General features: G+C 39.5%; 1 protein-coding gene across 6 annotated transcripts in view; it reads left to right on the top strand.

The window, feature by feature from the left end:
• The window catches only part of Ccdc138 (coiled-coil domain containing 138), a 151,770-nt gene that overhangs the window by 44,406 nt on the left and 79,963 nt on the right, over positions 1 to 27,401 (top strand). For 3 of the 6 annotated variants that reach the window (XM_045148509.1, XM_045148510.1, XM_004651806.2), the window contains 3 exons: positions 3,587 to 3,706; positions 11,319 to 11,396; positions 11,499 to 11,606. In XM_045148509.1, coding sequence (XP_045004444.1) covers positions 3,587 to 3,706; positions 11,319 to 11,396; positions 11,499 to 11,606 — 306 coding nt within the window. The remainder of the gene's footprint in view (positions 1 to 3,586; positions 3,707 to 11,318; positions 11,397 to 11,498; positions 11,607 to 27,401) is intronic. The other 3 variants (XM_045148508.1, XM_045148507.1, XM_045148511.1) reach the window with 3 other exon arrangements.

Raw genomic sequence — 27,401 nt, 5'->3', positions numbered from 1 at the left:
TGACAGAGAAAGGCAGAGAGAGAGAGAGAGAGAGAGAGAGAGAGAGAATGGGCACACCAGGGCCTCCAGCCATTGCCTACGAACTCCAGACGCATGCACCCCCTTGTACATCTGGCTAACGTGGGTTCTGGGGAATCGAGCCTCGAACCGGGTCCTTAGGCTTTACAGGCAAGCACTTAACCCCTAAGCCATCTCTCCAGCTCTTTTTTTTTTTTAACAGAGGAGTAAGGAAATGCTGATTAAAAAAAAAAAAAGTTTTGGAAGTGCTGAAGATGAAGCCTAGCACATTATGCATGTTAGGCTGGCCACTCACTACTAAGCTATATATCTATCCCTTGCTCTTTTGAGATGAGGCTTGCTGTGTAGCCCAGGCTAGCCTTGAACTTACTCTGTAGCTCAGCTGGCCCCAAATTCACACTCCCTGCCTCAACTTCATATGTGTTAGGATTACAGGTGTGTTTTACCACATCTGGCTCTCCATGCTCCTCTTTTTCTTGATTCTTTCTATTTAGATTTGTCTGGCTGTTACTCTTAAATAAGTGTTATAAATTATATATATTATGAATATAATATAAATATTAATGAAATAATATTTATAATTATTTGCAAGAGAGAAATTAATTCAGTTCCTTAATTTCCTATAGAAACTTATTTTAATAGTTTGTGATAAATTGAAAGTATAAGGTGTAATAAGTATTCATCATCTAAATCTAAACTATGCTATTGTTTAAGTGTAATTAAAGAGGAAGTTGATTTAAGTTGCTTATGCAACTGATTAGGGAGGAAATTAGTGTGGAGTTCAGAGAATTTTTATTACATATTTAATACTTTCTGAGGGGGCTCAGTGGTTAAAGGCACTTTCTTTCAAAGCCTACTGGCCTGAGTTTGTTTCCCCAGTACCCACGTAAAGCCAGACGCACATAGTGCTTCTGGAGTTTGTTTGCATTCTCAAGAGGCCATGGTGTACACACACACTGTCTGTCTGTCTGTCTGTCTGTCTCTCTCTCTCTCTCTCTCCCCCTTGCATGTGCACATGCACAAATGAATAAATAAAAATATTTTATTCGTCTTTTTTGCTGTTCCCCCCCCTCCAAGATAGAGTCTCAGTCTATCTCAGGTTGACCTGGAACTCACTCTGAAGTCCCAGGCTGGCCTTGAACTCACAGTTCCAGTGGTCTCTTACTTCTGCCTTCCAAGTGCTGGGATTAAAGGCATGTATTGTCGTTCCTGGCTTAAATAAAAACATATTTAAAAATAATTGTTTCTGAAATGTAAAGCTGGTATCAAAAATTTCAGTGATGGGCTGGTAAGATGACTTAGCAGTTATGGCACTTGCCTGCAAAGCCTAGGGACCTAGATTCTATTCCCCAGTACCCATATAAGCCAGATGCACAAGGTGGCACATGTGTCTGTAGTTTCTTTGCAGTGGCTAGAGGACCTACATACCCATATTCATATTTTCTCTCTCTCTGTCAAATAAATAAATAAATATTTTTCAAAAGATTTTCAGGGCTGGCTTAGCAGTTAAGGTGTTTGCTTACAAGGCCTAATGACCTAGGTTTGATTCCCTAGAACCCATGTAAGCCTGATGCACATGGTGGTACATGTATCAGGAGTTTGTTTGCAGTGGCTAGAGGTCCTGGTGCTCCCATTCTCTCTTCATCCCCCCACAAGTAAATAACTAAAAAATTTAAAAACTTGCTGGGCGTCGTGGCACATGCCTTTAATCCCAGCACTCAGGAGGCAGAGGTAGGTGAACGCCATGAGTTCCAGGCCACCGCTACATAGTGAATTCCAAGTCAGCCTGGGCTAGAGTGAGACCCTACCTCAAAAAAAAAAAAAAAAGAAAGAAAAAATTAAAAAACTTTCATGTGCCCTGTACATATGCAGAAAAAGTCTCTCATTGAACCTGGATTTCCCCAATTTGGGGTTATACTGGCTGACCAGGGAGCCAGCAGTCCACCTCTCTCTGTCCCCACAGTGCTGGAGTTGCAGGCATTCATGCTCACACTGTCTTTGTATGTGGGTGCTAGTGACTGAACCCAAGTCCTCATGCTTGTGCAGCAAGTACTCTTACCCACTAACCTGTCTACCTGGTCTGTCTCTGTTTCCTTCTTTCTTTTTCTCTGTCTCTCTCTCTCTTCCTCCGTCCTTCCCTCCCTGCCTGTCTCCTTTGCTACATCTCCTTTTTCTATTTTTTTTTTTTTACATTTTTTGTTTTTATTTTTATTTATTTATTTGAGAGAGAGGGACAGAGAGAGAGGGAGAGAATGGGCACATCAGGGCCTCCACCTACTGCAAACAAACTCCAGATGCACACACCCCCTTATGCATCTGGCTTATGTGGGTCCTGGGGAATCGAGCCTTGAACCGGGGTCCTTAGGCTTCACAGGCAAGCACTTAACCAGTGAGCCATCTCTCCAGTCCCTCTTTTCTTTTTTGTTGTGGTACTAGAGATTGAGCCTAGAGAGCCTGTGCATTGTGTGTACTGGCCAACATTGTGCTACAGAGCTCTCCAGCTTTGTGTAGAATATTTCTTGTATTCTTTAAAGGTAATGTAAACCTTACTGTCTAATCTATGAATATTTTATTACTCCCTTGAAAAGGACCCGAAATCCTTTGTTGCTTTATTATTTTATGATGTTAGATAAAAATATTTTTGACTTTCCTTGGGTAAATTTTTTTTTGATCAGAAGCAATAAAATGATTTATTGATACTAAATTTGAATGATAGTGTTTGGGCTTTTTTCTTTCACAAATGTCCATCCCCCCAAAAAAAGAAGTTTTGTTTTTAATTTGGTTGATTATACAGGTTTTATTTATTTTTTTGTTTGATTGTTGTTTTGTTTTTTGAGATATTAACCAAGGATGATCTTGAACTTCTGTTCCTCCTGTCTCTACTTACAAAATGCTAGAATTAGTTGCACATCACCACCATGCAAGATTTTTTGTGGTGCTGGAAACCAAACCCAGGGTTTCATGCATGCTAGGCAAGCATTCTACCAAACAAGCTACATCCTCTATCCTTGATTATTCAGGTTTTATAAATCGTGTTCTATATTAGTCACCCATGCTTAAATACACTGCTTAGAATTTTTGTAATTGAAGGATTTCTGCTTTTTAATTCATTTATTGTGGTGGTTTGAATCATATGTCCCCCATAAACTAATGTGTTTGAATGTTTGGTCCCCAGCTGATGGTAATTTGGGAGCTGGATCCTTGGTGGAGGAGCTGTGTTGTTGGGGGATTATGGGTGTTATAGCCAGCTCCCCATTGCCAGAGTTTAGCTCACTGGCTTGCTGCTATTTTCCACCTGCTGTTGCAGAGATGGTGTCCTCAAGCAATGTCCCTGCCATTATGAAATTTCCCTGTGAGACTGTAAGCCAAAATAAAAACCTTTCCTCCCATTAGCTGCTTTTTGTCAGGTTCTTTGTCCTAGTAATAAGAAGGTAACTAAATTTATGTTCAGTAGCATTCTATTTATTTATTATTTTTATGAGAGAATCTAACCCAGTCATATTCAATAATAATTGGTGACAGGGGATTCTTAACTATTTTTTAGATCAGATTTTTTTTTCCTTCCTAGCAACATGATGCAGAAATTGAACACTTAACTGAAACTCTCAAGGAAAAGAATAAAGAAAGCAAGAGACTGAGGTCTTCTTTTGATACACTGAAAGAACTGAATGATAACTTAAGGAAACAGGTGAGTCCTATAATTCTAATTAGATTATAGGACCTGAGAATTATATTTAACAAATCTTAAATTTAGAGGATATTTCAGTTAGAGAGAATTTTGATTAAATTTGTAACTGTAGTATAAAATATTAACAAATAAATGAAGTATTAAGTTCTTGCTTCCTCTTTTTTACTTGTTTTGGCAGATAGCTAGTGTGTTTAGCAATCTGGAAAAAATAAAAGCATTATTAGATTAAACCAACCAAAAGAAAAAAGACTGATAACTTGGAACCTTTTAGGCACTGATTTCTGGTTCCAGTACTTACTGTAACCACTACTTACAGAATTGGGTAAATTGTGGTCATTATACAAAAGACTAAGCTCAAGACTTCATGTTGCCCATAGTCTGTTTGTTTTTTTTTTTTTTTTTTTTTTGTCCCCTTTCGTTTTTCAAGGTAGGGTGTCGCTCTAGCCCAGGCTGACCTGGAATTCACTTTGTAGTCTCAGGGTGGCCTCGAACTCATCGCAGTCCTCCTACCTCTGCTTCCCAAATGCTGGGATTAAAAGCATGCACCACCATGCCTGGCCTTATTTATTTATTTTGTTTTTGTTTTCATAGTCTTTTTTGTGAGTATAAAATGGTATTACATTGCACAGTAACTATTTATTTACCGAATGTTACAATTATGGTCAATACATGATACTAAAATTGCATAGCAGAAATGTGTATTTTTGTGTGTATGTGTTTCATCATTTTTAGAGACTGTCTTTTTCTTTTTATTGAGGTAGGATTTTGCTCTAGCCCAGGCTGACCTGGAATTCACTGTGTAGTTTAAAGGTGGCCTAGAACTCATGACAATTCTCTTGTCTCTGCCTCCCAAGTGCTCGGATTAAAGGTATGCACCACTATGGCTGGCAGTTCTGCTAGGTTTTGAAATAAAGAAATGAAAATGGAGTATGATGGATGGATGGAAGAACAATTATATGTGTATTTGACTGGGGAAAAGTAAATGGACAGAAATTAGCATAAATCTAATCTTTTAAAAATTAAGCATTGGACTTGGAAGCTTTATGAATTTCAAAATGAAAATAAGTTTAGATACCCAGAGACCACTTGCCTTCTGGAGTTCCTTCTCCAGTCTTCGACCTTCCTTTGTGCTTATGGTTTGATTCTCAGTGGAATTTACTTCTCTTAGCCTAATTACTTGTTGTTGACACATATGTATCCTATTTTTTACTTGATCTATCTTAGGCTTCCCTGAGTTCATGACCTTAAATGAGAGTTTTCTGTCAGGAAGCTAGTCATGTCTCTTAGAGATATTCTCCCTTTGCAAGCTCAATACAGTACTGTCGTGTAAGAATGGTTAGCCCTAGATACATTATTCCCCATATTCATCTCTTAGGTTTCTGTAATCCTCAACCATTCTGCCTGAGTTTGCATGAGTATATGGTGATTTGGCAGATCACTAACTGGATTGTCATCTTGGTCTATACTTTGAGAAACTGTCTCAAAAGTAAAAAGTCATAAAAGTGGCTAGAGGAAAATAACATCTTACTTTATCTGATAAGCAGAAACTTACCAGGTACCTTGAACATAAAAGGGAAGAGGGGAAATCTTCCCTGATTATATGAGACCAGCATGGCTTTGAACCTTAAACCTTGATGTTTATTAGAAAGGGGAAAATGCAGACCAGTCTCAATCACAACTTATGATAATTAGAAGAGAATTTCCTTTTTAACTTTATTTTCCAATTTTTTTATTAGTTATGTACACAGTGTGTATAGTCATGTTGGTACCATTGTTAGCCTCCTCCCTGCCTTCCCCCCTCCTCAGGGACCCTGCTCGTTGAGGAAAATAGGTTTTGCATTGTGGGGTTAGACATCAGTTACAAGTAAGAGGCAGTGTCTTTGTGCATAATGTCCCAGCTTGTGGCACAAACAATCTTTCCGCCCTCTCTCCCGCAAATTTCCCTGAGCCATGATGGGTTTGTTTTAGGTCTACTTCAGTGATGAGGTCTTGGGAGCGTCTATGTCTCTGGATATCTGGTTTGGTAGGAGTTGAGTGTTCTCTGTATGGATCTCCTTCACCTTTGTGCTGGTACCAAGTTCACCAAGAAAGCAGCACTCTTGCTCATTTCCCCAATTACTCTTGGTTTCAGCTAGGGCCCCGTTGAGGTATGATGAGCTGATTCTCTCCTCAGGATCTGTGTCCATTTTTCCTTCCCCAGGAAGTGTGGCTATGTGGATGCCATCTTGACCAGAAGTCCTTTTAACATTTTTAAAGGGCTGTTTTTTAAAAAATATTTATTTATTTGAGAGATGTAGAGGCCGATAGAGAGAATGGGCTCACCAGGGCCTCTAGCCACTCCAATGAACTCCACACGCATGTGCCACCTTGTGCATGTGGCTTATGTGGGTCCTGGGAACTAGAACCTGGGTCCTTTGGTTTTGCAGGCAAGTACCTTCATCACTAAGCCATCTCTCTAGCCCTTAAGAAAAAAAAATATGTACATATATTTTTTGAGGTAGGGTCTCACTCTAGCACGGGCTGACCTGGATTTCCCTATGTTATCTCAGGCTGGTCTCAAACTCACAGTGATACTCCTACCTCTGCCTCCCAAGTGCTGGGATTAAAGGCGTGTGCCACCATGTCCGGCTCCCTTCAAAAAACTTTTAGTGACAGCTTTCATACATGTACATTTCAATCATAATCCCCTTGCATTACTAGAAGAGAATTTCTTTTTTTAAAAAAATAATTTTATTTATTTATTTGAGATATAGAGAGAATGGGCATGCCAGGGCCTCTAGCCACTGTAAACGAACTCCAGATGCATGTACCCCCTCGTGCATCTGGCTTATGTGGGTCCTGGAGAGTCAAACCAGGATCCTTTGGCTTTGCAGACAAATGCCTTGACCGCTAAGCCATCTCTCCAGCCCCAATGAGAATTTCGTAAATCTCATAGAATATACTTAACAAACCTAATAATAAACTTATAGTTAATGGCAAGTTATTGATATTTTTTCCATTGATCCTAGAAATAAAGAGTATTACCACTTTTTCTTTTTGAAACAAGAGTTAGAGTTTCGTAAGCAGTCCTGAGCACTGAATAGTATTACAGGTTAATAAGATAAAAACCTTTGCCAAAAGGGTCAAAGGAATTCTTTTGTTTGTTTTTTTTAAACATTTTAAAATTTTGATTTATTTATTAGAGACAAAGAGAAGGAGGGAGAGAGATTGAGAGACAGAGAGAGAGAGAGAATGAGTACGCCAGGGCTTCTAGCCACTGTAAATGAATTCTAGATGCATGTGTCACTTTCATCTGGCTTATGTGGGACCTGGGGGATTGAACCTGGCTTCTTAAGCTTCGCATGCAAAAGCTGCAAACACCTTAACTGCTAAGCCATCTCCTCAGCCCTCTGAGGAATTCTTAGAAAGGTCATAAGGGGGCTGGAGAGATGGTTTAGCGGTTAAGCGCTTGCCTGTGAAGCCTAAGGACCCCGGTTCGAGGCTCGGTTCCCCAGGTCCCACGTTAACCAGATGCACAAGGGGGCGCACACGTCTGGAGTTCGTTTGCAGAGGCTGGAGGCCCTGACGCGCCCATTCTCTCTCTCTCCCTCTATCTGTCTTTCTCTCTGTGTCTGTCACTCTCAAATAAATAAATAAAAAATTTAAAAAAAAAAGAGGTCATAAGGAAGTTAAGATAAATGTTTTGACTATAAACAAGATTTACAATCTTGTTCATGATTTTCTCAGAAAGTTACAAATATATAGCTGGGAAAGGAGTAAGATTAAACATACACACTTTGGTCTTAAGCATGATTCATTGTTGTTTTAATATTTTTTTGTTTTGTTTTTTTCAAGGTAGGATTTTACTCTAGTCCAGGCTGACCTGGAATTCACTCTGTAGTCCCAGGCTGGCCTTGAACTCATGGCAGTCCTCTACCTCTGCCTCCCAAGTGCTGGAATTAAAGGCTTGCGCCACCATGCCTGGCCCCCCTTTTTTTCTTTTAATTGAGACACTGAGAGGAGGGGGATACCAGGACCTCCAGCTGCTACAAATGAACTCCAGATGCATGTGCCATCTGTGCATCTAGCTTGCATGGGTCCTGGGGGAGTTGAACCTGGGTCCTTTGGCTTTTCAGGCAAGTGCTTTAACTGCTAAGCCATTGCTTCAGCCCATATTCTTATTTTGAAATATCTTTATAACAATAAATTGTCTGGAGCCAGGCATGGTGGCACATGCCTTTAATCCCAACACTTGGGAGGCAGAGGTAGGAGGTTTGCTGTGAGCTCAAGGCCATCCTAAGACTACATAGTGAATTCCAGGTTAGCGTTGGCTAGGGCAAGACCCTACCTCAAAAAAAAAAACAAACAAACAAACAAACAAAAAATTGTCTGTGTGTAGTTTTGTTAGTTGTACTAAAATTATTTTTATTTTTATTTTTTTCAAGGTAGGGTCTCACTCTAGCCCAGGCTGATCTGGAATTCACTATGGAGTCTCAGGGTGGCCTCGAACTCACAGTGATTCTCCTACCTCTGCCTCCCGAGTGCTGGGATTAAAGGCGTGCGCCACCACACCTGGCTGAGTTGTACTAAAATTATTGACACTTAAACCAGATGCCAAGATTAGGGCCCCTTTCCCTTTCTGCATCCTCTCAATTTTCCTTTTGTATCCTCCCTCAGTTTTCCCCTCTGAAATTTCATTCCTTTAATCTTCATATTGATGGCTGAGGTCCATTTTCTGAAACATGTGCATTGTTGAACAGGGATGAAATTCCTGTCTATCTGGGGATGGAAGGACTCAACCTACTTGATGTTCAGAAAAGGTCTGAGGATCTTGAAAATTACAGGATCATTATTTGATTATGGGCATCTGTATGAGAGGATATCATTACTGACGACCTTAGATCATACAAACAATTAACATAAAGCAGATTGTTATGACTAATTTTAAGATTAGTGAAAAAAAAATAGAAGGGCCTTTTCCCATTGAGGTGCTGAGAACCACATTTTATAAATAATTAAAACCTGCTGGGGATGTATGTCAGTGGTAGAGCACTTGCCCAGTAACTGCAAAACCAATAAAAACCAAAAAGCCTTAAGGCAGAATTTGACATAGGGTTTATTTGAGTTTGTAAATCTTGGAGGACTAAGGACATGTTGCCCAAGTTAGATATGTGCACATAGCACTGTAATAATGAATGGCACAGGTTCCCCTGTGTTGCTGCTATCCAGTTCTTAAAATTTTATTTTATTTTTATTTTTTGGTTTTTCAAGGTATGGTCTCACTCTGGTCCACACTGACCTGGAATTCACTATGGAGTCTCAGGGTGGCATTGAACTCACGGTGATCCTCCTACCTCTGCTTCCTGAGTGCTAGGATTAAAGGTGTGTACCACCACGCCTGGCTTCCAGTTTTTTTTTTTTCTTTTAATATTTAGTTAGTTGAGAGGAACAGACAGAGGAAGAGGCAGAGAGAGAGAGAGAATGGGTGCACCAGGGCCTCCAGCCACTGCAAACGAACTCCAGACACGTGTTCCCCTTGTGCATCTGTCTAATGTGGGTCCTGGGGAATCGAGCCTCTAACTGGGTCCTTAGGCTTCACAGGCAAGCGTTTAACTGCTAAACCATCTCTTCAGCACCCCCGTTACCCAGTTCTGTAGGTGGTACCATCCATTCTTGTTTAACATTGTAATGAAAGTATTAATCAATGGAATAAATTAAAGTGCATAAAACCAGGAAAGGAAGGAGTTATAATTATTCCCATATACTTAGGTTCATCAATATCAGACAAACTCAGAATAAATTTAGTAGAGTCTGGATATAGGTTCAGTATACAAAAATCAAGGGTATTTATATATACCAAAGAGTGAAATGAAAATGCTTTATTAAAAGATATTATAGGTAGCCAGGTGTGTTGGTGCACACCTTTAATCCCAGCAATGGGGAGGCAGAGGTAGGAGAATCACCATGAGTTTGAGGCCAGCCTGAGACTACATAGTGAATTCCAGGTCAGTCTGGACTAGAGTGAGACCCTACCTCGAAAAGCCAAAAAAATTATATATATGTATTAATAATATAAATAAATAAATAATTAAAAGATAACATAGGTAGGTACTATCATCAAAAATCATTGGCTGCCCAAGAATAAATCTAAAGAAATAACAGGGATGGCATGTATAATGAAAGACACACAATTTATTATTTAAATAAATAATAAAAATACTGTAGTAGTTTGAATATATGGCTGTATAGACTCAGTCATTTTTTTAAAGTATTGTATTTGGGCTGGAGAGATGGCTTAGCGGTTAAAGCATTTATGTGCAAAGCCAAGGACCCAGGTTCAATTCCCCAGGACCCATGTAAACCATATGCACAAAGGGCACATGCATTTAGAGTTTGTTTGCAGTGGCTACAGGCCCTGATGCACCCATTGTCTGTCTGTCTGTCTCTCTATCTCTGCTTGAAAGTTAAATAAATAAATTTTTAAAAAGTATTTATTTATTTAGGAGAGAAAGAAGCAGACAGACAGAGAGAGAGAGAGAGGGAGAGAGGGAGAGAGAGAGAATGTGATAGCATGGGTGCGGACATGCCAGGTTCCCCTGGGTTTTGTAAGCCTGAAACATACCCATTCCTTCTATAAAGCTGTGTATGGTTGGATGTTTATCCCAGCAATGAGGAACTAACTGCAACAAAATACCTAGATAATTTGAAATATGTTGTATTTATTGTTGATAAGACTCAGTATCATAAATAAGTCACATATGAGTTACTTTTCTCATTGCTGTGACAAAATACCTGAAAGACCACTTATAGAAAGGCTATTTTGTCTCATGGTTTTAGGGTATACTTAACATGGTTGGGAAGACATGGCAGGGTTATGAGGCAGCTGGGCACATTGCATCCACAATCAAGAAGCAGTGAGAGATGAACGCCGGTGCTTAACTCTTTTTCTCCCTTTTACTCAGTCCCGGATTCCAGCCATCTGCCACTCACATTCAGGGTGGGTTTTCCCTTTTTGTTGAGATCGGTGTGTTCAGGGTGGCATGGCACAGACCAGGCTTTCCTTTTCTGGTAACACCTACATAGATTCATCCAGAAGTGTGTTTCCATGGTGATTCTAAATTTAGTTAGGTTGACCAAATGAGCCATTGTATATGTATTACAGTCCCAATAATAATTTACCTCAGTGCATAACTATGATTTATACATTTTTCATATGTTATAGGTCAATAAAAATGTTACTTAAAAAAACATTATCCATTATTCTTTTTTTTTGTTTTGTTTTGTTTTGTTTTGTTTTTCGAGGTAGGGTCTCACTCTGGCTCAGGCTGACCTGGAATTCACTATGGAGTCTCAGGGTGGCCTCGAACTCTCAGTGATCCTCCTACCTCTGCCTCCCGTGTGCTGGGATTAAAGGCGAGCGCCACCACGCCCGGCTCCATTATTCTTTTAAGATCTTAGGAGTCTAGGAAATTTTTCATAAAATGTTGTGAACTTCCTTAGATACTATAAATATTTTTAGCTGTTTTGTTACATTGCTTGGTGAGGTCTAACAGATTAGCTAATAGATTGAGAAACCCTTAATATGAAACAAGTTAAAGTTTGTATTTAAATGTTTAACTTTTCCCTCCTTTAGCTAAATGAAGTAAGTGAAGAAAATAGGAAGATGGAGATTCAGGCTAAAAAAGTTCAAGCTCGTTTAGATAATTTACAGGTAAGTTACCTGCTTTTCTCTCAAAAACTTTAAAGTGATTTGTTTTGGATTTGTTTGCAAGTTTAAGATTGTCCTTTAATTCATGAATATGTGCTGTTTCAGAGGAAATATGAGTTTATGACAATACAGAAATTGAAAGGAAATTCTCATTCAGCTCATGAAATGAAAAGTTTAAAGCAAGAAAAAGTACCAGTTTCAAAAAGTTTTAAGGTATGATCAATTATAAATTTTTTCAGTAGAAAGCCAGGGAAGTTTTTATTCTTTAATCTTTTTTCATTTATCAAAAATGCTTTTTGTTATGAGATTTTCCATAACTTGTTTTTAAATTAAAATTTTTTTAAATCTATTTGTTTGAGAGAGAAGCAGAGAAAAGAAAGAGGGACAGAGGACCAGATAGAAAATGGGCATGCCAGGACCTCTAGCCACTGCAAATGAATTCCAGATGCATGTGCCACTTTGTGTACCTGACTTATGTGGGTCATGGGAAATCAAACCTAGGTCCTTTGCCTTTGCAGGCAAGTACCTTAACCACTTAGCCATCTCCCCAGCCTAAGATTTACCATAATTCTTTTATAGAGAACTAACTGTAGAATATTTTAATATGCTTTCACGAATAAAATGATGTGTGAGCAATGTTTCAACTATAGTGATATTGGTGAATTACATGGCCTTGTATGGTTACTAAAAGCTATATTACCTGATGGTGTGTTTTAAAGCTTAAGAAATGTTTGATGCTATTTTTCTGTCCAGACTACAATCCAAGCCAGGCTTGTTGGCACATACCTTTAATCCCAGTACTTGGGAGACAGAGGTAGGAGGATGACTGTGAGTTCAAGATCAGCCTGGAACTACAGAATGTGTTCCAGGTCAGCCTGTCAGCCTGGGTTAAGAGTAAGACCAAGAAAAAGAAAAGATTTCAACCCATCTGTGTTAGCTTTTCATCAACTTACTTGATTTGTTCAGTTCCTCAGCAACTTAAAAGAAGACACACCCTGTAGTTTCAGAGATTTAAACCCATGATCATTTGACTCTGTGTTTTGGGGCCTGTGGTGAGGCAGTACATCTTAACAGAAGGTTGTAGTATAGCAGAGCTGTTCAACTCTTAGCAGCTGGGAAACAGAGAGACAGAGAGGCATACTGTAAGGTATATCTTTCAAGGCTATACCTCCAATGACTTACTTTCTCCAGTTAAATCCCAATTTCCAGTTTCATATACTAATAATTCCATAAAGCAATTAATAAGGGTTAATATATTAATTATGCATTAATGTGTTGATGAAGTCAGAACCTGCTTGATCCAATTGTTTTTCTATCCTGACTCTCAATCTTGCTTGAGTTTTGGGGAAACATTTGATATTTAAACTGTAAAACCATCTCTGCATGGACTTCATTTATATAAGATTCTTTTCTTTAAATTTCTTTGTTTATTTTTATTTATTTATTTGAGAGTGACAGACACAGAGAGAGAGGCAGAGAGAGAGAGAGAGAGAATGGGTGCGCCAGGGCCTCTAGCCACTCCAAACGAACTGCAGACGCGTGTGCCCCCTTGTGCATCTGGCTAACGTGGGTCCTGGGGAATCGAGCCTCGAACCTAGGTCCTTAGGCTTCACAGGCAAGTGCTTAACCACTAAGCCATCTCTCCAGCCCATTTATATAATATTCTTATTTGAACTTGTGATAAAAATTGTGTCTCTTACCTTATCGCTATAGCTATATTAAATAGAAGTGGGAACGGTGGATACCCTTGTTTTAGTAGAAAATTTTCAAGTTTTTTCCCATTTAGTATTTTGTTGGCTGTAAGTTTGTCATAAATAGCCTTTATTATGTTGGGATATGCTTCTTCTATTCCCATTTTCTTTATTTTTTTCTTTATTTTTTTCTTTATTTGAGAGCGACAGACACAGAGAAAGACAGATAGACGGGGAGAGAGAGAATGGGCGCTCCAGGGCTTCCAGCCTCTGCAAACGAACTCTAGATGCATGCACCCGCTTGTGCATCTGGCTGACGTGGGACCTGGGGAACCGAGCCTCGAACTGGGGTCCTTAGGCTTCACAGGCGAGCGCTTAACCGCTAAGCCATCTCTCCAGCCCTATTCCCATTTTCTATAGTACTTTTATCATGAAGGGATGTTGGATTTTGTTGAATGCCTTTTCTGCATCTGTTGAGATGATCATGTGATTTTTGTCTTTCAGTTCATTTATATAGTGTATTACATTTATCGATTTGCATATGTTGAACCACCCCTGCATCTCCAGGATAAGGCCTACTTGGTTAGGGTGAATGATCTTTTTGATATATTCTTGTATTCTGTTCGTTAATATCTTGTTGAGAATTTTTGTATCCATGTTCATGAGGAGATTGGTGTGTAGTTTTTTTGTTGTTGTTGTTTGTTCCATCTTTCTCCAATTTTGGTATTGGGGTGATGCTGGTTTTGTAGAAAGAGCTTGGTAGAATTGCTTCCTTTTCTATTATATGAAAAACTTTGAGAAACATTGGTGTTAGTTCTTCCATGAAGGTCTGGTAATATTCACCAGTGAATCCATCTGGCCCTGGACTGTTTTTAGTTGGGAGTTTTTTGTGTTTTTTTCCTCCCTGAGGTAGGGTTTCACTCTAGCTCAGGCTGAGCTGGAATTTACTACGTAGTCTCAGGATGGCCTTGAACTCATGGCAATCTTCCTACCTCTGCTTCCCGAGTGCTGGGATTAAAGGCGTGCACCACCACACCTGGCTATCTTTCTTATTTCTTCCCATCTATTGATTTTTGGTTTGTGTTGTTCTTTTTCCAAGGCCTTCAGGTGGATCATTAAGATGTTTACTTGTGACCTTTTAATTCCTTAATATAGGCACTTAAAACTAAATTTCCGTGTTAGGAGTGCCTTTATTGTGTCACAAAGGTATTGATATGTTATATTCTCATTATCATTTCAGTGTATGAATTTTTTTATTTCCTTCTTGTTTTCTTTATTGACCCATTCATCATTTCATAGTGTATTGTTTAGTTGCTATGATTTTGCATATGCTTTATAGCTTTTCTTGCTGTTGATTTGTAGTTTAATCTCATTGTAAACAGATAGTGTGCAAAGAACTATTTTAGTTTTCCTGTATTTATTAAGTTTTGCTTGGTGTCCTAATATGTAGTCTGTTTTAGAGAATGTTCCATGTGCTGCAGATTTCTGTTAGGTCCATTTGTCCTGTGATCTCATTTAATCCAGATGTTTCTCTGTTACATATTTATTTATTTATTTTTGCCAGGATGACCTATCAGTTGATGAGAGTGGAAGTCACCTACTACAACTGTGTTTGGAGTTATCTGTGACTTTAGTTCTAATAATGTTTGTTTGATGAAATTGGGAGCTCCCATGTTAGGTGCGCATATGTTTAAGATTGTAATGTCTCCCTGTTGGAGTGTTTCTTCAATCTATAAAGTGACCTCCCTTATCTTTCCTAACTAATGTTGGTTTGAAGTCTACTTTGTCTGATATTAGGCTTGTATTCTAGTCCCATTTGCTTGAAACAACATTTTCCAACTTTCACCCTAAGATATTGTCTGTCTTTTATGGAAAGGTGAGTTTCTTGGAGGCAACAAAATAGAAGGATCCTACCATTTTTTTTTTTTAATTTTTGTTCATTTTTATTTATTTATTTGAGAACAACAGAGAGAGAAAGAGGCAGATAGAGAGAGTGAGTGAGTGAGAATGGGCGCGCCAGGGCTTCCAGCCACTGCAAATGAACTCCAGACGCGTGCGCCCCCTTGTGCATCTGGCTAACGTGGGTCCTGGAGAATCAAGCCTCGAACCGGGGTCCTTAGGCTTCACAGGCAAGCGCTTAACCACTAAGCCATCTCTCCAGCCCAGGATCCTACTTTTTTTTTTTTTTTTTTTAATTTTTATTAACATTTTCCATGATTATAAAATATATCCCATGGTAATTCCCTCCCTCCCCACCCCCACACTTTCCCGTTTGAAATTCCATTCTCAATCATATTACCTCCCCATTACAATCATTGTAATTACATATATACAATATCAACCTATTAAGTATCCTCTTCCCTTCCTTTCTCCACCCTTTATGTCTCCTTTTCAACTTACTGGCCTCTGCTACTAAGTATTTTCATTCTCACACAGAAGCCCAGTCATCTGTAGCTAGGATCCCCATATGAGGGAGAACATGTGGCGCTTGGCTTTCTGGGCCTGGGTTACCTGACTTAGTATAATACTTTCCAGGTCCATCCATTTTTCTGCAAATTTCATAACTTCATTTTTCTTTACCGCTGAGTAGAACTCCATTGTATAAATGTACCACATCTTCATTATCCACTCATCTGTTGAGGGACATCTAGGCTGGTTCCATTTCCCAGCTATTATAAATTGAGCAGCAATAAACATGGTTGAGCATGTACTTCTAAGGAAATGAGATGAGTCCTTTGGATATATGCCTAGGAGTGCTATAGCTGGGTCATATGGTAGATCAATCTCTAGCTGCTTTAGGAACCTCCACACTGTTTTCCACAATGGCTGGACCAGATTGCATTCCCACCAGCAGTGCAGAAGGGTTCCAGGATCCTACTTTTTAACCCAGTCAGTAAACCTATATCTTTTGATTTGGGCATTGAGGCCACTGATAAATTGAATCATTATTGAAAGATGTGTATTTATTCTTGCCATTCTTCTTGTTTTGAAACTCCATTCTCTATCATATCTTCTCCCCATCTCAATCAGTTTCTCTTTTATTTTGATGTCATAATCTTTTCCTCCTATTATGATGGTCTTATATAGGTAGTATCAGACACTGTGAGCTCATGGATATCCAGGCCATTTTGTGTCTGGAGGAGCATGTTGTAAACAGTCCTACCCTTCCTTTGGCTCTTACATTCTTTCTGCCACCTCTTTTGTAATGGACCCTGATTCATGGAAGGTGTGTTGGAGATATTTCAGTGCTGAACACTACTCTGTCACTTAATTTTCAGCACCATGGTGCCTCCTGAGTCATCCCAAGGTCACTGCCATCTGAAAAGAGAAGGTTCTGTAGCCCAAAGTGAGAGTAGCATTAATTAATATATGGGTATGAATGTTAAGAGAAGTGCTTACTGGGCAGTTTGGTGAGATTGTGTATACTTTTAGCCAGATAGCAGCAGACATTACATTTCTAGGGCTCATGACTACCCCTCTTTTAGGTTTTCAGTATTAGGGACATATTCCATCCCATGAAGCGGGCCTCCAGTCAAATTAGAGGGCAGCTGATTTTCCCCCATAACAGAGTACCACGATTGCACCTGTTGGCTCATTTGGCCTGTCTAGCCAAATATAAGGCTTGCAGTGTCCACTGTTGGGTATCTTCACTGGTGATTTCTCTCTCTCCTATTGAACTGCATGCAGCATGACTTTTTCTCACCTTTCTGTCAGCTGCTCTACGTGGAGGAGGTTTTTAGCTCAGTTCCAGCAAGGTTTCTCAGTGACCTTGTAGACCACGTGGAGTCTTCAGCAATAGGGTCTTACCCTCCATTCTTAGTGGGAAACTAAGGACTTCAGCAATGGCCTGTAATGTTTTGGGGGCATCAGGGACCTCCCTGGGAAAGAGAGAGAATGGGTGCGCCAGGGCTTCCAGCCACTGCAAACGAACTCCAGACTCGTGTGCTCCCTTGTGCATCTGGCTAACGTGGGTCTTGGGGAATTGAGCATCGAACCGGGGTCCTTAGGCTTCACAGGCAAGCGCTTAAATGCTAAGCCATCTCTCCAGCCTCTAATTTCTTAATATAGGCACTTAAAGCTATAAATTTCCCTCTTAGGACTACCTTCATTGTGTCTCATAGTTTTGTTATGTTCTCATTATCATTTGACTATTAATTTATTGATTTCCTTCTTGTTTTCTTCATGAACCCATTCATCATTTTGTAGTGTTTCATTTAGTTTCATGATTTTGTATATGCTCTATAGCTTTTCTTGCTATTGATTTGTAGTTTGATCCCATTGTGATCAGATAAAGTTCAAGGAATTATTTCAATTTTCCTGTACTTATGATTTTTTGTTCCTAATATACAGTACATTTTAGAGAATGTTCCATGTGCTGCTGAAAAGAATGTGTATTCTGCAGCATTTGGATGAAATGTCCTGTAGATATCTTTTAGCTCCTTTGTTCTATGATCTCATTTAATACAGATGCCTCTCTGTTTATTTTTTGCCAAGATGACCTGTCAGTTGATGAAAGTGGGGTGTTGAAGTAACCCACTACAACTGTGTTTGGTATTATCTATGACCTTAGTTCTAAAAGTGTTTTTGAGGAAGTTGGAAACTCCCATATTTGGTGCATGTATGATTAGGATTGTAATGTCTTCCTGTTGGAGCGTGCCTTTAATCAATATAAAGCGACCTTCTTTATCTTTCCTAACTAATGTTGGACTGAACTCTACCTTGTCAGATATTAGTATAGCAATCCCTACTTGTTTTCTTGGCCCATTTGCTTGAAACACTGTTTTCCAACATTTCACTGTAAGATAGTGTCCATCCTTCGTAGAAAGTTGAGTTTCTGGGAGGCAACAAATTGACGGATCCTGCTTTTTTTATTTTTTTTTTATTTTTTTTTTATTTTTTTTTTAGGTAGGGTCTCACTCTGGCTCAGGCTGACCTGGAATTCACTATGTAGTCTCAGGGTGTCCTTGAACTCATGGCGATCCTCCTACCTCTGCCTCCCTAGTGCTAGGATTAAAGGCATGCCCCACCATGCCTGGCTTAAGGATCCTACTTTTTAACCCAGTCTGCAAACCAAGTGAGACCCTTCCCTGGTGTAATCCCAGTTGCCTTTTGGGATGCTTTTGGTCTCAATTATGCTGCGTTTCTGCTTCAGTCCCTCTTTGTTGTGCTGTGGGTTCAGGTAGGGTGGCTTGGTCACTGGATCACTGCTTTGATTGCCTGTGGGGTGTTGTGTAGGTGAGCTCCCTTCCCCAGGTTGCTGGTGCTTATTGGCGCTTTTGGGTGGGGCATTGAGGTCATTGATACTAAGAGTTATTATTGAAAGATATGTATTTATTTTTGCCATTTTTCTTGTTTTGTTATTTTTCCAGTTTTACCTTTGTTTTCTTGTGTTAACTAGTATTTGAGGATGGTTTGTTTTTTCCAGGTTTCTTGTCTGTGTGCTTTTCTTTCTCTTCATCATGGAGGATCCTTTCAAGTATTTTCTGTAGAGCTGGTTTTGTCTTCAAATATTTCTTTAGCCTGTTTGTGGCTTGGAATGTCCTTATATCTCCATATATCTGAATATATAGCTTTGCAGGATAAAGTAACCTTGATTTACAGTTGTCATCTTTCAGAACATGGAATCCATCATTTCAAGCCCTTCTGGCTTTGAAAGTTTGTGTTGAGTAATCTGCTGTGATCCTGATGGGCTTGCCTTTGTATGTGACATGATTTTTCTGTCTAATTGCTTTCAATATATTTTCTTTGGTTTGTGTGTTTGGTAGTTTAATTATAATATGACAAGGAGAGGTTCTTTCCAGGTTTTGTCTTTTTGGTGTCCTAAAGGCTTCCTGTATCTGCATTGGCACCTCTTTTCCAATTTGGGGGAAGTTTTCTTTTATGATTTTGTTGAAAATTCTTCTCCTTTTACTATACCCTGAATTCTTATGTTTGATCTTTTTATAGTGTCTTGAATATCTTAAAATTCCCATTTATACTTTCTTATTGGTTTATCTTTCTCTTTGTTGGACTGTATTAGATATGCCACCTGGTCTTCTAGTTTAGACTTTCTGTGCTCTCCTTCATCTGTTCTACTGGTGTGATTTTCTTATTTATTTATTTGAGAGCGACACACAGAGAAAGAGGGAGGGAGGGAAAGAGAGAGAGAATGGGCATGCCAGGGCCTCCAGCCACTGCAAACAAACTCCAGATGCATGCGCCCCATTGTGCATCTGGCTAAGATGGGTCCTGGGGAATTGATCCTTGAAACGGGGTCCTTAGGCTTCATAGGCAAGCGCTTAACTGCTAAGCCATCTCTCCAGCCCCTGGTGCGATTTTCTATAGAGTTTATTATTTCATTGAGTGTGTTCTTCGTTGCTAGTAATTCTGTTTTTCTTTATTATTTCCATTTCCTTATTTGTATCTTGTATTGACCTTCTCATTTCATTAGTTTCCTGTGTCTTTGATTCCTTTGATTTTCTCTTCGATTTCTTTGAACATATTTATAATCATTCTTTTGAAGTCTTTCTCGGGCATTTCCTCTAAATCAGTCTCAGTGGAGCTCATTTCTGATGCATTAATACTTTTTGGTGGATTTATATTGTCTTGATTTTTGGTGTTTCTTATGTTATAATGTATATATTTTTGCATCTTGGATTAATTTAATGCCTGGGTTTTCTAATTACCTGTAGTATTATTAAATGTATCAATCAATCTGATCTTAAATATTTTCAGGGTAGAAGCTTAACTTGCTAGGTGTAGCTCTTAAGACTTTCAGAGTAACTACAAAAGTGACCCTATATGTTGGGCTTGCCTTCTATCAGAGTATTCAAGAAGGCTGAGTGGAACAAAATACAGGCAGATTCTAAAATTTATTCAAACAATATACACATTCAATGAAAAATGGTACAGAGTATTTATGCAAAAGTAGGTATTATGACTACCAGATCCTTAAACAAAATCACAGTCCCTTATGATGTGTGTTGCCCTACACCCTTAATCCTGTGAACTAGGAGAGTAAGATTTCTGGTCTGTTGAGGGTTCCTGGTCAGCTTGTGACCATGTGAGACCCTTCCCTGGCATAATCCCAGTTACCTTTTGGATTGCTTTTGGCCTCAATTATGCTGCACTCCTGCTTCGGTCCCTCTTTGTTGTGCTGTGGGTTCAGGTAGGGTGGCTGGATCACTGGATCACTGCTTTGATTGCCTGTGGGGTGTTGTGTAGGTGAGCTCCCTTTCCCAGGTCGCTGGTGCTTGTTGGCGCTTAGGCTGGGGTGGGGGAGGGGAGGTTGTGCATGGTGGCTGATGTTTTCCCACTGGTCTTAGCAGTTGTCTTTCTCATGAGCTGCTCCTCCGTTCTTCCCTGCTGTCCTCCCTTCCTGTTTCTTGAGTTTGTGAGGATCTCCTGTGTGAGTGGAGATTCTCCTCATCTGGCTTTTCCTGCAGCTCAGGCTGAGCCTTACGGCTAGAGCCACGCAGACCTGGTGCCACCGTGCCTATAGCCACTTCTGCTTTCTTCTGTGGTCTCTAGATGCTCTGGCTCTCCACTACTGAACTGCCATTGGCAATTTTTTATATACTTCACTTTTTAGTAGAAGGGTCTATTTTGATTTTTTTTTTTTTTTTGGTTTTTTTCTCCCGTAGGCTACTTTGATGTGCTTCCTACACTGCCATCTTTACCAGAAGTTTATTTTCTTCTTTGATTCCTTTTTATTTCTTTGAGTATAGATACAATCATTTATTTTTTGAGATCTTTGGCGTTTCATCTAAAACAGTCTCACTGGGGGGTCACTTCTGATGGATTTATAATTTTTGGTGGAATTATATTGTCTTGACTTTTTTCTGTTTCTTTTATTGTAGAGATTTTTGAATCTTGAATTAATTTGATGTTTGGGTTTTTGTTTATCTACAGCGTCCTTAGCTGTAGAAATCCAGCTTTTTAGATTTTCAGGTAGATGTTTAAGGTACCATGTGTAGCTCTTAGACTCCAAGAAAACAGCAGGGTGGCCTTGAGCTCATGGTGATCCTCCTACCTCTGCCTCTCAAGTGCTGGGATTAAAGGTGTGCAACCAATACAGCTGGCATGTTTTCATTCTTGTCTGTGTACCAGGTCCAGAATTTCTGAGTCATAAGATAGATGTATTTTTTAAGAACGTGCCCATTTTTAAGAAAATATTTTATTTTTGTTGATTTTATTTATTTGACAGAGAGAAAGAAGGAGAGGGAGAGAGAGAGAAAGAGAGAGAGAGAATGGTTGCACTGATGCCCTCAGCCGTTACAAATGAACTTCAGACACATGTTTCACCTTGTGCATCTGGCTTATGTGGGTCCTAGGGAATCGAACCTGGGTCCTTTGGTTTTGCAGGCAAGAGCCCTAACTGCTAATTCATCCTTCCAGCCCAAAAGTGTCCATTTTTAAGTTGCACCATTTTATAATTGAAAGTTCTATGTGGTTTACAACTTCAACAACATTTAATGACTTCAGTATTTTTTATTTTACCCTCTGATGGGTGTATAGTGGTATCTTATTTTGGACATGGATCATTTTGATAATTTTCTACTTCTTTATGTATTAGAAAAAGATAGAGATTTTAAACTTAGGTATTCAGGGCTGTTCACATTTCCTCTAAAGACATTTAGTTTCTAATTGGAAAAGAAATCGGTAGGGATACAAACAAGATAACTACTAGTTATTATTTTGTTTTCAATAATTTGATTTTGTTCTTGTAATTATACTTACTGCTGCATTTTTATTGAAGTTTATAATGTTTCTTTAGCTTTCCTCTTTCGTTCCTTCCCTCTTTTTCTTTTTTTATTTTATTTTGATTTTTTGAGGTAGGGTCTCACTCTTGTCCAGGCTGACCTGGAATTAACTATGTACTCTCAGGGTGGCCTCGAACTCATGGTGATCTTCCTACCTCTGCTTCCTGACTGCTGGATTTAAAGGCGTGCACCACCACACCCAGCTCCCTCTTTTTTTTTTTTTTTGTAAGAGATAGTCTTGCTATGTAGCACTGATTTGCCTGAAACTTATGCCAGTCTTCCTACTTCACCAAGTGCTGTGATTATAGTGTGCATCTGGCTTTTTTGTTTACATTATTTTAATTAATTAACTTATTTGCAAGGAGAAAGAGGAAGAGAGGAATGCAAGGGTCTCCCAGCACTGCAAACAAATTCCAGATGCATGTGCCACTTTGTGCATCTGCCTTTATGTGGGTAGTAGTTGTATGAACCCCAGCCACCAGGCTTTGCAACCAGGTGCCTTTAACTGCTGAGTCATTTTTCTGGCCCTATTATATTTATTTGGTTTTTTGTTTGTTTGTTTGTTTATGACAGATTCTCATGTAGGTGAAGGTGGCCCTGAACTCACTATGTAGATGAGGATGATGCATTTTTATTTACTTTTATTGAGAACTTTAATCTATAAACATATTACAGATTGGTCATATTCCCATAGGCTAAACGGTTGTGTCTCCTTTCCTCAGCCCCATCCCACTAAGGGCTCTCCTAGGTAGGGTTATTGGTAATCACTATGGGGTCATGAATACACCAATCAATTTCTGTGGAGGAGGCAATGATTCAGAGTACATCTTTCTTCCCTTTGGCTCTTACATTCTTTCCAACCCCTATTCTGAAATGTTCCCTGAGCCTTGAAGAAGTTATGTCTCCTTTAGTTTTGAGCTCTTAGCTGCCTCTGATTTCTTTTTTAAAATATTTATTTATTTATTTATTTATTTATTTATTTATTTATTTGAGAGAGAAAGGGAGAACATGAGTGTACCAGGGCTTCTAGCCACTGCAAATGAAATGCAGACTCATGAGCTACCTTGTGCATCTGACTTGTATGGGTACTGGGGAGTTGAAACTGGGTTCTTAGGTGTCTCAGGCAAGTGCCTTAACCCTTAAGCCATCTCTCCAGCCCTGATTTTCTTCTTTAATGAGTTTTGAGTCTCCTCATTGCCTACCACCATCTTCCTGTAGGAGGGTCCCAAGCTAGCACTGAGGGCAGCATTCATATTTAATCCTCCATGTCCTCCGTTATGTTTCCTGGGCCCTTGCAGGATAGTAATGATCTTCATAGTGCTAGGCACTTAACTTAATTTTCTTACCATTTTGATGTGTCTTGGGTTTCCTTGGTATTCGCTGCCATCTAAAAATCAGATTCTCTTGCCAATATTGAGAGCAGTATTGATCAAAAGAAAAACATAGGCATTTAGAAGACTTTTTTGACAGGCATAACCTTTCCGTTTAGTCAACAGTGGAAGTGTCCTTCTAGGGTCTATAATCTCTCAAGCTATGGGCTTCTGTCTTGGTTCTCAGAACCAGATGTAAATTCCTTCCCATTGAGTGGGCCTCTTACCCATGTGCTATATTTGCACCAGTGTGTACATCTTCCCTGGCTGGTTGATTTTTTTAGCTTGCAGGATCACCTGTTTGTTCACTTGTTGGTGACTTTTATCTCTCATCTGCTCAGGAGAACTAACCAGCAGGGAGCTGACTTCCCTCCTAATCCCAGCGTGGTCTCTCAATATGCTGAGGCGGTAGCCTGTGGTGTCTTCAGTACACCTTACTATGTAGTTTTGATGATATGGTAGTGTGGTTGTAATGTCATTGTAGCCTCAGAATTTGTAGTTAAGCTTCCTTGAAAGGTGAATCCTTGCTGTAGTAGGTGTATTGATTGGGGTCAACCTTGGGGTTGAGGAGTCCATCCTACTGTGTTTTCATAACCAGTTCATACTTGCTGCTCTTCTCTCTCTGCTGCAGATGTATGATGTAGTGTGACAGCTTTCTCTCTCATGGTGAAGTTTCCCCTTAAAACTATAAGCCTGAAATAAATCTTTTCTTCCTATAATCTGATTCTGGTCAGGTTTTTTTGTCCCAGCAACTAGAAGCTAACTACAAGAGGTGGGCAATCAAGTGCTTGCTTTGGCAATGGCTTGCATTCTTTTGGGAGCCTCATGGGCCTTCCTGACGATCTGCTCACCGTTGAGGCTACCCTAATTCTGGCAACATGATTCTAAGGTAAAGCTTTCTCTACTCCTGTAGGGTGCTTCTGCCCAAACTACTCTTTTCATTCTCTCTCTTTGTTAAAGAGAGTTATTGTGTCTTTTACTTTATCTTAAAACAGTATTTGTAAGGAGAGAGAAGGGTGCACCTGAAGCTCCTGCTGTTGCAAACAGGCTCAATACACATGCGCTGCTTTGTGCATCTGCCTTTATGTGAGTACTGAAAAATTGAACCCAGGCTGTCAAGCTTTCATGCAAGTACCTTACACCTCTGAGTCATCTCTTCATCCTGATGGCTCTGTCTTTTCATTAGCTAACAAAGATGTAGGTTTCTACTGTATTGATTCATGTCATCATTTTTGTGTCTCTCCCCCTTCCCCTTCCTTACCACTGCTCCCCAGACCTTACCAACTGCTATATTCTGTCCCTCTACTTGCCTGTTTACTATTCTCTCTTCTGATCCCTTTCTGCTTCTCCTTTTTGCAAGCCTCATTCTAGTTTCTTAACCAGTACTACTGATGTTTGCTACAACTTACAAACAAATCACTCTTCCATGTTAGGAACTGCATATGAAAGAGAACATGTAGTATTTGTCTTCCTGAGCCTATGAAACCTTGATTAGTAATTTTTTCCAGGTCCACCCATTTTCCTGCAGATTTCATTATTTCATTTTTCTTTACCTCTGAGTAGAATTGTATTGTGTACCACATCTTTTTATCTATTCATCAGTTAATGTGCATCTGGGCTGATTTCCTAGCTAATTGTGAATAAAGCAGCAACTAACTTGGCTGAGCAAGTATCTCTGTAGTAAAGCTTACAATCCATAGGATATATGCCCAAGAGTGACAAAACTAGATCAAGTGGTAGCTCTGGGTTTAGTTTTATTTTGGGAGGGGTAGTTTTTTGAGGAACCTTCGTACTGATTTCCATAGTGGTTGTACAAATTTACATTCCGACCAGCAGTGGATGAGGAGGGCTCTTCTTTCCCCACACCCTCTCCAGAATCTGTTGTCATTGTCATTTGTCTTGCTCTAGCCTGGCTGACCTGGAATTTACTATGTAATCTCAGAGTGGCCTTGAACTCTCCTTGATCCTCCTACCTCTGCCTCCCAAGTGCTAGGATTAAAGGCATGTGCCACCATTCCTGGCCTTGATTGTTTTGATGATAGCCATTCTGACCAGAATGAGAAGGAATCTCAAAGTAGTTTTAATTTTCATTTCCCTGATGGGTACAGATGTTGAACATCTTTTTAGATATTTATTGGCCATTTGCATTTTTTCCTTTGTGAACTATCTGTTTAGCTCCCTGTCCTCCCCCCCTTTTTTTGGACTGGGTTGCTTGATTATTTTATAGCTCAGTTTCTTGAATTCTCTTTATATTTTAAATACTGAACCTCTATCAAATGTATAGTTGGCAAAGATTTTTTTAATATATTTTTTTAAATTATTTATTTGTTTATTTGAGAGCGACAGACACAGAGAGAAAGACAGATAGAGGGAGAGAGAGAGAATGGGCGCGCCAGGGCTTCCAGCCTCTGCAAACGAACTCCAGACGCATGTGCCCCCTTGTGCATCTGGCTAACGTGGGACCTGGGGAACTGAGCCTCAAACCGGGGTCCTTAGACTTCACAGGCAAGCGCTTAACTGCTAAACCATCTCTCCAGCCCGGCAAAGATTTTTTTCCCATTCTATAGAGTGTCTATTGACTCTGTCAATGGTTTGCTTATATGTACAATAGCATTTTAGTTTCATGATATTCCAGTGGTTGAGTGTTGGTCTAATTCTCTGGATTGCTGGGTTCTTTATTCAGAAAGTTTTCCCACTTCCACATCTTGGAGTGTTCTCTTTGCTTTTTCTTCTAGTTATTTTAGAGTTTCAGTTCTTATCTTGCGTCTCTGATCCATTTACAGTGGGTTTTTTTTGTTTGTTTGTTTTGTTTTTTGTGCAGGGTGAGAGAAGAGTAGATTCATTCATGTGGCTATCTACTTTCTCCTGACAAAGAGGCATTTGGCCTTTTTGGCAAAGATCATGTGGCTGTAGTTACTAGAACTTACCCTTGGATTTACCGTTTTATTATGTTGTCTGTTTTTGTGCCAGTACCACAGTGTTTTTATTACTATGGTTTTATAGTGTACCTTGAAATCAGATATTGTGATATTCTTTTTTCTAAGGGCATTTGGCTAGTCATGGCCTTTTGAACTTCCATGTGAAGTTTGAGATTATTTTTTCTAACTCTGAAGAGTATTGCTGGAAATTTGATCAGTATTGCATTGAATCTGTATATTGCTTTTTGTAGAATGGCCATTTTATATTCTTCCAATCTATGAGGATGGGAAATCTTTCCATTTTCTCACACCTTCCTCAATTTCTTTTTTAATATTTTTTTTTCTCTCTCTCTTTTTTCTTTTGTAAGCAGAGAATGAGAGAGAGAGAGCCAGACAGAGAATGGGCACACCAGGACCTGTAGCCACTATAAATGAACTCCAGATGCATGTTCCCCTTGTGCATCTGGTTTATGTGGGTCCTGGTGAATCGAACCTGGGTCCTTTGGCTTCAATGGCAAACACCTTAACTGCTAGGCCATCTCTCCAGCCCTAATTTTCTTTTTAGAAGTATTTTACTTCCTTGGTTAAAGATACTACAAGAGGGGCTGGAGAGATTGCTTAGTGGTTAAGGTACTTGCCTGAGAACACAGGTTCAATTTTCTAGTACCCATGTAACCCAAATGCCCATGGTTGTACATGCATCTGGGGTTTGTTTGCAGTGTCTAGAGGCCCTGATACCCATTCTCATTCTCTCTCTTAAATAAATAAATAAATATTTTAAAAAATATATTGTAAGATATTTAATTTTTGTGGGTATTGCAAATGGGACTGATTCCCCAAATTTTTTCTCTGTATGTTTCTCAGTGGTATATATAGGCTACTGATTTTTTTGGGTGGGGGGTTCGAGGTAGGGTCTCACTGTAGCTCAGGCTGACCTGGAATTCAGTATGTAATCTCAGGGTGGCCATGAAATCATGTGATCCTCCTACCTCTGCTGGGGTTAAAGGCATGCGCCACCACACCTAACCCTAAGGCTACTGATTTTTTTTGTGTGTGTTGATTTTACAGCAGGTAATTTTGAAGACAGAATTTATCACCTTTAGTTGTTTGTGTGTGTGTGTGTTTTAGAGTCTTTTGGGTCACTTATGTATAAAATCATATCTGCAAATATGGCTAGTTTCGTCCCCCCAACCCTAAGTAGGGTCTCGTTCTAGCCCATGCTGACCTGGAATTCATTGTGTAGTCTCAGGGTGGCCTTGAACTCACAGCAATCTTCCTATCTCTGCCT

This window comes from Jaculus jaculus, chromosome 4 (assembly GCF_020740685.1).
Source record: "Jaculus jaculus isolate mJacJac1 chromosome 4, mJacJac1.mat.Y.cur, whole genome shotgun sequence".
In the NCBI taxonomy this organism is placed as follows: Eukaryota; Metazoa; Chordata; class Mammalia; order Rodentia; family Dipodidae; genus Jaculus; species Jaculus jaculus.
The sequence above is the reverse complement of the archived record's forward strand: the minus strand, read 5'-3'. Positions and strand labels throughout refer to the sequence as shown.